The sequence below is a fragment of the Odocoileus virginianus genome, chromosome Y (genome assembly GCF_023699985.2).
Source record: "Odocoileus virginianus isolate 20LAN1187 ecotype Illinois chromosome Y, Ovbor_1.2, whole genome shotgun sequence".
Lineage (NCBI taxonomy): Eukaryota > Metazoa > Chordata > Mammalia > Artiodactyla > Cervidae > Odocoileus > Odocoileus virginianus.
The window spans coordinates 1,541,229-1,555,580 of NC_069709.1; the positions used below are offsets into that span (position 1 = coordinate 1,541,229).

At 51.8% G+C, this 14,352-nt stretch overlaps 1 protein-coding gene across 3 annotated transcripts in view; it reads left to right on the forward strand.

Moving 5' to 3' along the window:
- The first annotated feature begins 2,245 nt into the window (after positions 1 to 2,245).
- Positions 2,246 to 14,352, forward strand: part of ANOS1 (anosmin 1) — a 199,561-nt gene continuing 187,454 nt past the window's right edge. For 2 of the 3 annotated variants that reach the window (XM_070462124.1, XM_070462125.1), the window contains exon 1: positions 2,247 to 2,575. In XM_070462124.1, coding sequence (XP_070318225.1) covers positions 2,369 to 2,575 — 207 coding nt within the window. In that variant the 5' untranslated portion in view covers positions 2,247 to 2,368. Of the gene's footprint in view, positions 2,576 to 14,352 lie in introns of all 3 variants that reach the window. The other variant, XM_070462127.1, reaches the window with a different exon arrangement.

Consider the following 14,352-nt stretch of genomic DNA (forward strand, 5'->3'; position numbering starts at 1 on the left):
AAGTCAGCTATTTGCATCAGGTGGCCAAAGTATTGGAGCTTCAGCTTCAGCATCAGTCCTTCCAATGAATATTCAGGGTTGATGACCTTTAGGAGGTATGTTTAACATACTTTAAAAATATTTCCATCCACAATTCCTAACACATTTTCAACAAACTTATGAGTTCATGTAAGCTCACGTCTAAACTTTTTATGGTTCCAGCTCACGTTTAGAACTGTCATGCTAAAAGCTACCGATGAGGTTGGTTGTGTTATTTGTGGGGTCTTGGGCAAAATGAAAATTCAGAGAGCCACGTTGAAAATTAAAATCAAGATCGCAACAGATGAACATTCAACGAAGTGTGGATCCTTCTAACGTCACACAAGCCATGAGACCAGTTCTGCCTACAGAGCCTTTTGCACAAAGAAACTTTGATTTTTGAAACCCACTGGGGGAAACACGCTAAACAGTTAATTTTCTTGGCCTTGCTGATTTGAATGATATGAAGAAATATACACACAAGATGATGTGAAAGAAAAAGTGGGTATGAAAGAATCACGGCAGATGGTTGTCATCGTCACCATCATTTCGCAGGAAGATCTCAAGAGTGTCCGGGTGGAAACCGTGGGGAATTTTAGGAGGAGAGAACTGGAAATTGGAGCAAGCCGTGGGCTCCGGCTTCTCGCTGTGTCTTTGAGCAGGTTGCATGCGTCTAGACGGGACTGCCGCTGCGTTTGGTGGTGTGCTAACCGAGGCCCCCCCTTTAGAACATGTGCGTGACATCCTGCTTGAGGACCGGCTCGCGTGAGTCACAGGAGCGTCAGTCCCGTTGTCCCGCCTCCAGCTAGTGCCCTTGCGTCCTCTGGACTCAGTCGTGTTACATAAAGGTCCCAGGTGTGGAGCTCAGCCTTCCTCAGACCCCAGCTGTCTGTGGGATCTCCTACCTGCAGAGGGCTGGAGCAGTGTCCCTTCCCCGTGGAGCTCCGGGAAGTACAGACCTTTGTCAGAGGGAGGGGGTGTAGTTCAGACAATGCAGAGCGTCCACCTCTGGACAGAGAGCGTGGGTGGTGAAAGAACGTGGGGAAAGATCACAAGAGGTGTGGTGTGCTGTGCCTGGTCGCTCAGTCGTGTCCAGCTCTTTGCGACCCCACGGACTGTAGCCCACCAGGCTCCTCTGTCCCTGGGGATTCTTCAGGCCAGATTGCAGGAGGTGACAGGGTGGCCGTCTTGCTGCTCACAGGGCCAAATCAAAAGACTTGGGGGCAAAGAGGAGCAGGGTGCAGGAAAGATTGCTGTCTTGAATAGGTCCGTCGTACTGGCCAGGTAAGGCCTTACTGGAAAGAGACACCTGCGGAAATGAGGTGTGTGTGACCATGTCATCATTTCAGTCGCTTGGTCATGTCCCACTCTTGATGGCAGACCGCCAGGCCTCCCTGTCCATCACCATCTCCCAGAACTGGCTGAAACTCATGTCCATCAAGTTGGTGATGCCATCCAACCATCTCCTGCTCTGTCCTCCCCTTCTCCTCCATAAATGTTCCTAGCGACCTGCCCGGATCAATTTCCAGGTGATGGATGCTCGTTAAGAGGGAAGGAAAGGACTAGTGAAAGGTCTCAATGGACGGAGTTGAAGAAGAGAGGGAAGAAGAAAGGAAGGGAAGCAGGCAGGAAGGAAGAGGGCAAAGGATGAGGAAAGAAGGAACGGGAGGGAGGTGTGGAGGATGGGGGCATCTGGGGGGAGGCGGGTCAAACGTGTCTGCATGGCCTCTGTCTCCTCTTATTGCACCCAGCGCAGTTCTGTCCATTCGCTCCCTTCCGCTCCTTGGAAGAGGGAAAATCCAAATACGCCAAAGCATATGAGTAGGACCTGGAACCACCGGAGTCGGAAGCCGGGATGGAAGCCCACAAGTTCGGGGGGCGCCTCCGTCTATCCTTAACCTGTTCTCACGTCCAGGTGGGGTCCCAGGCCCTGATGCCCAGGCCAGCACTTGACACCCAGACCCGGGGCCTGCTGTTGATGCCCGATTGGCGAGGGGGTGCTGGGGGGCAGGAGGGAGCAAAGGCGGAGTGCGGGGGAGCGGACCCCCAGGAGAGGGGCGCACGGCTGGCGCTCCGCAGGCGGTCGCGCATCTGGCTCCCTTGGAGCGGCCCACGGCCCTCCGCCCGCCCCGCCCACCTCCGTCACTCACTTTCCTCGCAGCCAATGGCGCGGCCGTCTGTCACCCTCGCTCCGCCCCCACGGAGGCGGGGCCGGGGGAGGGCGCGGGGCGGGAGTGGCCTGATTGAACTTTGCCAGCGGAGTTGCTGCGGCCGCGAGTTCCCCGGCGGCGGTGCGGAGCTGGGAGCCTCGGCCAGCGCCCGGCGCCCGCGCGCCCTCCGACCCGCAGCCATGGCGGCCGGGGCGCCCGGCGCGGCCCTGACCCTCTGCCTCTGGCTGGCGGCCTCCGGAGGCTGCCTGGCGGCCGGCTCCGGCGCGGCCGCTGCCCGGCGCTTGGATGAGTCGCTGGCGGCCGGGAGCGTCCAGCGCGCCCGCTGCGCCTCCAGGTGCCTCAGCCTGCAGATCACGCGCATCTCCGCCTTCTTCCAGCACTTCCAGGTACGCACCGCCTCGCGCCCGGGTCCTCCCCTGGTGCTGCGGGGCGCGCGCCTTCCAGCCTCGCCGCTCAAACTTCACGCTCAGCGGCAGCCGGCCGGGGTCCGGCTTTACGCGCGGGGTGGGTTGTACCTTGGTTGGGGAGCGGGAGGGGGTGGGTGGGCGATCCCGGCTTTGCAGCCCCTCGCCGGCTCCCGACCTAACTCCCTTGTTCCCCGGGGAAAACCAAAAGGCAGTTTCCTTTGGGAAGGGAGAGAGGTTTTGTGGCTTCCAAGGATGGAGTGGGGTGGGCTGTGGGCTTGTGAGTTGCCCCGGGACCTCCGCCGCGGGACTGCGGGCCGGTGGCCAGTCTCCCCTCAAAGTCCCCGGGCGCTCCGGGCCCTCCGCGCCGCGGGCAGAGCGAGCTAGGCCCGCGCTCCGCTACGCCCGGGGAACCCGCGCGACCAGTCCCGGCGCCGCAGGTGCCCTGCCGGCCGACACTTTTTTTGTCTGTGTTGAGCTTTGCTTTCGCACTCGGCGGGCCGGGAGCTCGCGGTCCACCCTTGGAGCCTCAGCCAGGGGTCACTTGGTCTTCCAGCGAGTTTGTGTTGGGTGGGGGGGGGGGTGGTTACCGCAGGTGACTGTGCCACCCCAAATTCGGCGCCCCGGAGCTTTTAGGTGTCGCCAGCGAATGGCGTTGAGACTAAGGGAAGAGATGGCAACGGATAAGGGACTTGGAGGCGCCGAGTTCGGATGTTCCGGAGAGAACTCCCGCGGCCAGTATCTCTTCCAACCCTTGTAGGTTCTGGCGGCTTGGGGGTAGAGGGGCGCGTTTGCGTGTGCAGAAGGTTCAGGGGACAGGTCACTTGATGGCTGGGATACTTGGGTGGGTGGGTGGGTGGAGGGGAGTCACAGCGGGGAGTGACTCAGGGACCCTGGGTGCCGATGGGCACGCGGGAACCGCTCCCGAGCCGGGCCCCAGGCGCGCCTCGCAGCCGCGGTCCCCAGCTGATTGGAGCGCGCGCACTCTGCAATCATTCACGCGTATAACCCAATTCCTCTCGTGTGCTCGCTTCTCGCCCTCGCCGTCTCCTCTCTAGCCTTGAAGTCGTTCACCTGTTACAAGATACCAACTTCTGGCCGCAGGGAAAACTGTGGCTCCCAGAAAGGGGCCGCGCGGCTCCTCGGTGGGTTTCTAAGCCGAGCCCCTCTGAAATAAACGAGGCGCCTCTCGCGCTTGGGCGGGGTCACAGGGGCCTTCCAAGGGTTCCCGGACACTAAGCTGCGATGGGGGCCATCGTAGTGACCGTGGAGTTTGGGACGAGTCTCCAAAGCCTTTAAGCCCCGTTCATTCTGGCGTGAGAGAGCTAATGAAACCTTGCCCGGAATGGCCCACGGAGAGCTAAAAGTTGGGATGTGCAGAGAGTGAACCCGCTGGCCAAGTCTCCACGCGCCCGAGTACGCGCGGTCCTGCGTGTTCGCAGAGAAGGGGCATCCGTAGGTTTCAGAGAACTCTGCGATCCCCCTCGGTCTTCAGGGAAGGGACGGCGGGTGGGGGTGGTCTCATGCGCTGAATTTCCGCGGACACCCTGGAGAGGGGCCCTCCCAGCCACCTGGTTTCTTGCCCCCAGGCCCTGCCCTGCGGTCGCTCTTCTGAGCCAATGCCACCCTATTGTTCAAACAACAACATAAAACGGCATCCTGTTCCCAGGGAGAAAGACTATCTTTTCTTTTGCTTCTTCCCTTCCTTCCTTCTTTAAATTGAACTGTCAGTCGCTGTAATTTATTTGTTTTACAGTTTCAGCGCCGAAAGAAACAGTGCAGATCAAGCCAATTCCCGTGAAAGGCTTTTCTTGTGGTCTTTTGGCATGATTTCTCTTCGGAAGAAAAAACTGCTGACAGAATACACATTGCCAGACAATCCTGATTACATTTTAATTAGCTGGGGGGTGGGGGGTGAACTAAGCTGCAAATTACTCAGTTAGGACTTAATAACTGCTGTTTCTGCAATCAATTGCAAAGCCATTCTTGGAGGTTTAACCCTAACCTGGTAATGCCTATCTGATTTATCTAAATTGCAGGGATTAAGCTTTCTTAAGATTTGAAAAGACAGAGGCGCACGCTCCTTATAAAACATCAAGCTTCCCCGTCCCTCCCCTCTTTAAATAATTGGAAGGATGCTGAGATATCAGGCAGGGGGCAACTGCAGGTGGGATTTGTGAACTGGTGGGAAAGACTGGGCTGAAGAAAGGGCTTGGAATAGTGCCTTCTATCAGGGATACCCCAGCCACCCACACACTTGTGCAAATAAACCGGATCCGAAGGCTGTCTCTGGTGCAGATAGTGGTTCCCAGTTTCTCTTGCATGGTTCCTGGCCTGCTTGTAAGGCTGGAGGAAGGTTCGCCCGCAGCCTTCAGGCTGCAGCAGTCTTGAGCCTTCAGTTCAGTTTGGTTCAGTCACTCAGTCGTGTCCAACTCTCTGTGACCCCATGGACTGCAGCACACCAGGCTTCCCTGTCCATCACCAACTCTCAGAGCTTGCTCAAACTCATGTCCATCGAGTCGGTGATGTCATCCAACCGTCTCATCCTCTGTCGTCCCCTTCTCCTCCTGCCTTCAATCTTTCCTAGCATCAGGATCTTTTCAAATGACTCAGTTCTTTGTATCAGGTGGCCAAAGTATTGGAGTTTCAGCTTCAGCATCAGTCCTTCCAATGAACACCCAGGACTGATTTCCTTTAGGATGGACTGGTTGGATCTCCTTGCAGTCCAAGTGACTCTCAAGAGTCTTCTCCAACACCACAGCTCCAAAGCATCGATTCTTCAGTGCTCAACTTCCTCTATCGTCCAACAACTCTCACATCCATACATGACTACTGGAAAAACTATAGCCTTGACTAGATGGACCTTTGTTGGCAAAGTAATGTCTCTGCTCTTTAATATGCTGTCTAGGTTGGCCATAGCTTTTCTTCCAAGGTTAGTGGGTTAATTCACTTCAAAACCGGCTGCCTCTTTTTCTGGCCCTGGGGCCACATAGAAACGTGCTGTCCGCTATTAAAGAGTAAGAAGCGTTGTGGAAGGCACTAAACTATCAAACTTTTTCTTTCTCCTGTGACCCTTCTCTCTTGGCTTCTCCGTGTTTTAAATTTGCTCTCCAGCGCTGTTCTTGGTAAAGAATAATTTAAAGATGAAGTCATTTGCATGGATTTCACTGTTCATCTTTCTCTTGTGCAGTGCGTGTGTCACACCCAAACACCAGAGGTTTCACTTGGAATTTCCAGCAGCACACAACTTGGATTTCCTGGCTCATCCCTCGAGGGCCAAGCTGGGGCCAGACTCAGAAAAGTGGAAAGGAGGCAGAGGTAGTGTTAGTCGCTCAGTTGTGTCTGACTCTTTGCGACCCCATGGACTGTAGCCCCGCCAGTCTCCTCTGTCCATGGGGTTCTCCAGGGAAGAATACTGGAGTGGGTTGCCCTTCCCTTCTCCAGGAGGTCTTCCCAACCCAGGGATCAAATCCGGGTCTCTCACATTGCAGGCAGATTCTTTACCGTCTCAGTCACCAGGGAAGCCCACCTCCCAAAGAGACCTGTGTTCAGGTGTACTCAAATGGGTGCCCCACAAGGGAATCTCGCAGGATGTGTGTTGACTGTCATGGATACCCAGGATCTGATGAGCACGCACACTTGCTCAGGCATGGCGCGCGCCTGGTGTCCTTTCCTGCCAGCTGCTGGGCCAACGCGTTGGGCCTTGTGTTAGCTAGATGATAGCTCAGTTGGTAAAGAATCTGCCTGCAATGTGGGAGACCCCGGTTCCGTTCCTGGGTGGGGAAGATCCCCTGGAAAAGGGATAGGCTACCCGTTCCAGTATTCTTGGGCTTCCCTTGTGGCTCAGTTGGTAAATAATCCGCCTGCAATGCAGGAGACCCTGGTTCGATTCCTGGGTCGGAAAGATTCCCTGGAGAAGGAAATGGCAACCCACTCCAGTACTCTTGCCTGAAGAATCCCATGGACAGAGGAGCCTGGTAAGCTACAGTCCATGGGATTGCAAAGGGTCGCACATGACTGAGCGATGTCAGGAAGTCTAGCCAGGGGTCTCTGCTTCCTCCTGCTCAACCTGTAGTGGATGGGCAGCCCAACCGCACAAGGGTGCTCAGACCCCCTTACCAGAGGCAGTTAGGTGCCTGCTCCAGGAATGGGGGACAGGCTCATTCCTGTGGCGTTGTGGCCTCTGGCTGGTCGTCCACAAACACAGCTTGCAGCTCCCAGCGTGGGACGGGCATGGCCGCCACTAAACATACACGTGCCCCCCAGTGTTCCTTGTGCCTGCTCTCAGGTTGCTGCAGGGGGCAGAGTGGGACAGTACTTTGAGGGGGTATGCGGGCAGGAAGAGGTTGAGGAGGATGGGGGCTCCCGGGGGCCCCAGGGAAGTTAGGCAGCTCAGAACCTTCGCTGGAGAGGAGAGGGAGGTGAGAGGCATCACACCTACGGAGATCTCCAGAACGTGCTTCAGCAGCCCAGCAGAATCCACATTGCAGAATGCAGATTCAGAAACGAGATCACTGAGAATTCCATCGTGGTGGTCTTGGCGCGGTCGCCCCCAAGCTGCAAGGCTCTTTCTGAGCTTCAACCACGTGCACGGCTCTGTGTCCCTGGGGCCAGCCCTAGTTTGGATTGTTCCACCCCTGGCAGCGGTTACGCCCGCTTGTCCTGGGGATTATTCATAGACTGTCAGTAGTGTTCAGAGATCTGATGACTGACATGTTCATTTGGGAGTAACCTGGCCCTGCACTTATTTTCTCTCTTCTGTTCAGTTGCTCAGTCGTGTCCGATTCTTTGAGACCCCATGGACTGCAACACGCCAGGCCTCCCTGTCCATCACCAACTCCCAGAGTTTACTCAAACTCATATCCATCGAGTCGGTGATGCCATCCAACCATCTCATCCTCTGTCGCCCCCTTCTCCTCCTGCCCTCAATCTTTCCCAGCATCAGGGTCTTTTTCAGTGAGTCAGCTCTTCCCATCAGGTGGCCTAAGCATTGGAGTGTCCTTCACTAGAAGATTAAAGAAAGGGGACAGTAAGCCTGAAAGAAGCTCTGTGTCTTTTTGGGTGAATCTCATTTGCCTGCAGAGTAACTTCCTCGCTTGTCTTGGGATGTTCCTGGTGGCCACCCCGCCTGTCTCCCCAGGTTCTGTGCATCACGGCCGTGATGGAGCTAAGCCTCAGAGCCTCACAGAGAAGAGTCCTGTCACTGAATATTAGTAGACCTGCAACCTGCTTTTCCTATGCCTGGGTATCCTCAACGGAGGTGCAGTAGACTAGGGCTTGAGGAAAAAGTAGCCCAAGTGGAATAAAAGAGTCTGAGCGAGTCTATTTCTTGGCCAGATCTCGGGACCTGAAGGGGGTAAGTGGATGGAGTCTTGGAAGATAAGTAGCAGGTTGCTGGCGGCCCTGGTCCTAGGGCTCTAGGATTTTATTAGTGCAAAGAGATTCTTGCTTAATGGGACATTATTCACTCTTCCAAGTACCACTGAGAGCCTGGTTTAGGTAACTGATTAGAGATCAGAGGCTTTCTTCTCGCAGTAATTGGAAGCTGTTTGTTTTGGCAGAAGAGAGAATGGAACTGGTGATTAGCTCATTCTGTGTAGAGGACTAGCCTTTGCTCTCAGAAGAAGTAAGCAAACAATTAGCACATCAGAAGCCTTCGACAGCCACAAATCAGCCCCAGGCTGGCAGAGTTTTGAAGCAACGATCTTGTGGTGAATATCCTCAAGTCTTCGTGTGTCTGTTGGGCCTGCAGTGAGATCGAAGTGACCTGCTAGAAAGTCTCTGGGAAGAAAGGCCATCCTCAAGTTTCACCTTCATATTTCCTGGTCTGGGTCGCTGGATCTCTGGCTGTGTCTCCAAGAGTTTCTGACTTTGACCCAAACGAAACATTAGGTTGCAAGGATGCTCAGTCGCTCAGTTTTACAACTCCATGGACTGTAGCCCATTGGGTTTTTCTGTCCATGGGATTTCCCAGGCAAGAGTACTGGAGTGGGTTGCCGTTTCCTCCTTCCCGACCCAGGGACCGAACCTGCGTCTCTTGTGTCTCCTGCATTAGCAGGCCGACTGTTTACCACTGGGGAAGCCCAAACATTAGGTTACGCATGGCAATTTTCTTGCTTCTAATAAAGTGTTTCTCACTGAACATGATTTTTTGAAAATTTATTTTAATTGGAGGCTAATTACTTTTTACCATGTTATAGTGGTTTTTGCCATATATTGACATGAATCAGCCATAGGTTTACGTGTGTTCCTCATCCTGAACCCCCCTCCCACCTATCTCCCCATCCCATCCCTAAGTGAACATGATTTAAAAGTCTATCTTGTTGTGACTATTATAGAACGTTATAAAACTATGTTGGAAAATACTTGTAGACTTATTGATTTCTTTGTGCAGTGTATCATTAGAGGAGAAATATATTTATATACTTTATATATTGCATGTAGTATATATCTATATACATTTCAGTATATTATCCATGGTGGCTCAGCTGGTAAAGAATCCACCTGCAATGTGGGAGACCTCGGTTTGATTCCTGGGTTGGGAAGATCCCCTGGAGGAGGGAACGGCTACCCACTCTAGTATTCTGTCCTGGGGAATTCCGTGGCCTGTACAGTCCATGGGGTCGCAAAGAGTTGGACATGACTGAGTGGCTTTCACTCACTTATTCATATTAATAAAAAAGCATACATGTATGTACGTTTAGAGACTTCCATTTAAAAGTTAAACTTAATGTTGTTGGTGCAGTTGTTCCTGCTCTAAAAAAAAATTAGGTTATTTTATATATATATATTTTTTTAAATAGATTCATCAGATTTCATTGTATAACCTCTCTTGGTGTGTTCCAGTGAATGGGCATACAACTTTCAGGCTGGGTAAAGAAACTTGTAACACTGTCAGTGGGCATTGCTTGATTTAACTCAGAAATGGAGAAGTCCCTATGTGTGACTTGTTTTAGCTTTCCAGAAATCTGACTCTTAAACAATTTTGAGGGTTGGGCTTGGGAAAATGATCAGTGAAGCATATCCGTATTATCGACAGATGTTTTGTATCTAAACGGTAGTACTGGGGGAAATAGCATTTGCCAGTCCGTCTAGTCAAGGCTATGGTTTTTCCAGTGGTCATGTATGGATGTGAGAGTTGGACTATAAAGAAAGCTGAGTGCCGAAGAATTGATGCTTTTGAACTGTGGTGTTGGAGAAGATTCTTGAGAGTCCCTTGGACTGCAAGGAGATCCAACCAGTTCATCTTAAAGGAAGCCAGTCCTGGGTGTTCATTGGAAGGACTGATGTTGAAGCTGAAACTCCAATACTTTGGCCACCTGATGGGAAGAGCTGACTCACTTGAAAAGACCCTGATGCTGGGAAATATTGAGGACGGGAGGAGAAGAGGTTGACAGAGGGTCAGATGGTTGGATGGCATCATTGACTCAATGGACATGAGTTGGCGTAAACTTTGGGAGTTGGTGATGGACAGGGAGGCCTGGTGTGCTGCAGTCCATGGGGGGTCGCAAAGAGTCAGACACGCCTGAACTGAACTGAACTGTTGGGATGCTTTGTCAAATTATTCCATAACTCCGAGCCCTGTTGGTGCACTGTCTGAGCGCCAAGCCTCAACTGAGAGTTCTGAAGTCAGCCTGCCTTTCCATATTTCTTTTGCACTCACCCTGGATTCCATATTCTGAAAGTCTGGTTGCCTGTCAACATATGGCATTTATTAAGTGTGACCTAGTTTTTGCTCTTCCCATTAATCAAAGATATCCGTAAGTCTTTCAAACTTCAGATCAACATGAAGTGTCCAGCATTACCGAAGTAGACTGATAAAACGGATATTGTCGACCTTGTAGTTATTTTTGCACCATCCATCTAAGGAGAATGTGTAATTTCCTTTGGCTTCCCTGAAGCAATGGATGTGGGGCGTAGCCGCCTATCCCATCTCAGGAGATGCTGTTGGTGACCTTCTGGCCCCCAGTCCGCCACCCCTCTACCCCGAACCCTGGATCAGCTGCTAATAGCTTACAGCTGCTCCCCCTTGGAGACTGACCTTTAGCCCCTGGGCACCGTCTTGCCAGCAGGGTAGCACATCCTCCTTCCTTGATGAGGGCAAATCATGGTCATTGGCTCACCGCGGGGGGGGGTTGGGGGGGGGGGTGGATCTGGGAGGCCAGCCCTTTCACTGGGATCAGCTCTGGTTCAGTTTATGCTCCACACTTGCATGGGGCCAAGCCTCTCAGGGCTCTCCCCGAGATGGCATGCCTGCCATCACCTCTGTCCCCTCCGCTTCCGCTGAGAGCTTCCCCCATCCATCATGTTCACAGAGACACCCCTTTCAGCCTCCGCCTCCAGGAAACCCCAGCCTCAGACACCTCCCTTCAGGTACCTCTTCTAATTCAGCCCCTTCGTCTTGAAGGTTACACAGCTTGATTCCTATGGGAATCGTTCATTCAATCATGTACAGATAATAGACTGTAGAAGTAAAAATACGACCCAGCTTTCACAACTCTCAGTTCAGACTTTTCCCCGCTATCGCCTTTATTTATTTAATGTTTATTTTATATTGAAGTATACGTGACTCAGCTCAGTATACTGCTTGACTTGAAGTCTGCTTAGCTCAGCTGATAAAGAATCTGCCTGCAATGTGGAAAACCTGGGTTCGATCCCTGGGTCGGGAAGATTCCCCTGGAGAAGGGAACGGCTATCCACTCCAGGATTCTGACCTGGAGAAGTCCATGGACTGTAGCGTCCATGGGGTCGCAAAGAGTTGGACACGACTGAGCAACTTTCACATAGTTGGCTTACAATGGTGTGTTAGTTTCTGCTGCATAGCAAAGTGAATGGATTATGCATGTACATGTATCCACTCTTTTTCCAGTTCTTTCCCCATGTGGGTCATTACGGAGTGCTGAATAGAATTCCCTGTGCTGTGCAGTACATCCTTGTTAGTTACCTATTTTATATAGAGTAGTGTATACATGTTAGTCCCAAAATCCTAAGGGGGGAGATCACCCCCGTCCCCGCCCTTTTCCTCTTTGGTAACCATCAGTTTGGTGTCTAAGTCTGTGAGTGTGTTTCTGTTTTGTAACCCACTCTTCCCTTTCAAAAAAAAAAAAAACAGTAATACAAGTTAAAAATAATAATTGTTCTAGATCAGGAAGCACTCAGAGAGTCAGGACATTTTCTGTTATTTTAGTTTTTCTCTCCTGATGATCTCAGTGAAAAGATTAAAATCTTGATCCTAATACATAAGCATATCATACTTCTTCACTGCCTGTGTGAAAGATACACACAAACAAACACACATATGCATGTATAGCTGTCATTGTGTGTGTGTTGTTTCTGCCATCTGCAGTTGGTTGAATCTGGGAATGAGGATCCTGTGAATATACACATGCGCGCGCACACACACGCACACACATAAATATATATATCTTGCTTCTTCACTGCCTTTGTGAAATGCACACACATCATGCTTCTTCACTGCCTGTGTGAAATACACACACACAGACACACACACACACATATCATGCTTCTTCACTGCCTGTGTGAAATACACGTAAACATATATATCATGCTGCTTCACTGCCCGTGTGAAATACACACAAATACACATGCACATCTTTGTACATAAATGTAGTCGGCACTGGGTGTGCCCTGTTTCTGCCAGCTGCAGTTGGGTGAATCTGGGGATGAGGACCCTGCAGAGACAGACAGCCAGCTGTACCCTGCCACTGTGTATGAGACTTGAGCGTCCGCAGACTTTGATATCTACGGGGGTCCCAGAAGCCCACAGTTCTCAAGGGACAACTGTACTATGAAGCCAGCTTGAAACAGTGTATGCGAGATGGACAGTAGGTAGCGTCAAGGGACCTCATTAACCTCGGTACCCCCGGCAGCTCTAAGCAGATGGCAAAGGAAGACCAGTTAGTTCAGATACTAGGCAGCTCTGGATTTACTCAGCAAGCGACCAAGGCTGCCACGTCCCCCCAGGACCTCATTGCTGTTGTTTAGTCACTCCGTCATGTCCGACTCTTTGCGAACCCATGGACTGTAGCCTGCCAGACTCCTCTGTGCTTGGGATTCTCCAGGCAAGAATACTGAAGTGGGTTGCATTTCCTCCTTCAGGGGATCTTCCCGACCCAGGGATCAAACCTGTGTCTCCTGCATTGGCAGGCGGATTCTTTACCGCTGAGCCACCAGGGACCCAGAGTCCCCTTCATATCTTTAAAAGACTTTACATGCACGTGGTTTCAAAGTGGTCAGCTGAGTCATTTCCCCAATGCTGGGACAGACGGTTGGATAAAGGTGGTCTTCTCTGACAGCCAACAAGTAAAGAGTGATTGATGCAGGGCTTGTCTGTGGCTCATTTTCATGTAAATTTCAGACTGTAGATGCTGGATCTCTTTCTCCATTTTACCAAAAAAAAAGCATGTCACTTTAATCGCTTCCATTTATTTCAGCTGATATCAATGGATTGCTGCAATTTCAGAGATGAGGCTGTAAAATCCTGAGGGGGTTAGAGTCTGGTATAAGAACTGAGTCTTGTAAACAGACCACGGCGGTCCACCAGGGAGTGGCTGGGGAGAGTTATTTGGTGAGATCTCAGAGGAGGGGTCCCGTTGCTTGAGTGGACGTTTCCCAAGGGAGATGATACGAGCTGAGCACAGCCACCGCGTGCTCTTCCAACGTAAAACAGCCGACATGACTCAATGCGGAGTCGTGCGGGAGTGCCGTCTGTCTGCTGGGGGCCTCGTGGTGGCTCATGATGGACAGGATACGGCGTCAGCCCCCCCGCCAGCAGCCAGGCATTGGGGATTTTTGGTGAGAGCTCTTACAAAGCGCAAGTCCTTTGTTCTTCAGGACAGGTTGAGAGCAAGTCATCACACTGAGAGACGTCTTCCTGGTTCTTGCCGATCTGGTTGAACCTCAGGCTCCACCGCCAGTTGCCCTCAGGCTATTGAGTTATCTCTCTGGAGATCCTTGCCAGCACCCCCTGAGAAAGAGCCCCAGCTGAATGTCAAAAGGAGAGAAAGGGCTGCCTTTCCCCTCCCCCTGCAGTTATGCTTTGGCTGACAATAGGATCCCAGGTCTGAACTGGTGAGGCTGGATCCCAAGCAGAATCTCTGCTGAACCACTGAGCCACCGGTTAGAAGGTTATTTGGTGTTCATTGTTTTTTATGCAGTCTTGGTGTTGACAGAGTTTAGTTCAGTTCAGTCGCTCAGTTGTGTCTGACTCTTTGCGACCCCATGGACTGCAGCACACCAGGCCTCCCTGTCCATCACCAACTCCCTTTCCTCAAACTCATGTCCATTGAGTCAGTGATGCCATCCAGCCATCTCATCCTCTGTCGTCCCCTTCTCCTCCTGCCCCCAATCCCTCCCAGCATCAGGATCTTTTCCAATGAGTCAGCTCTTCGCATCAGGTGGCCAAAGTATTGGAGTTTCAGCTTCAGCATCAGTCCTTCCAATGAATATTCAGGGCTGATTTCCTTTAGGATGGACTGGTTGGGTCTCCTTTCAGTCCAAGGGACTCTCAAGAGTCTTCTCCATCACCACAGTTCGAAAGCATCCATTCTTCGGTGCTCAGCTTTCTTTATAGTCCAACTCTCACATCCATACATGACTACTGGAAAAACCATAGCTTGACTAGATGGACCTTTGTCGGCAAAGTAACATCTCTGCTTTTTAATATGCTGTCTAGGTTGGTCATAACTTATCTTCCCAGGAGTAAGCGTCTTTTTATTTTGGGGCTGCAATCACCATCT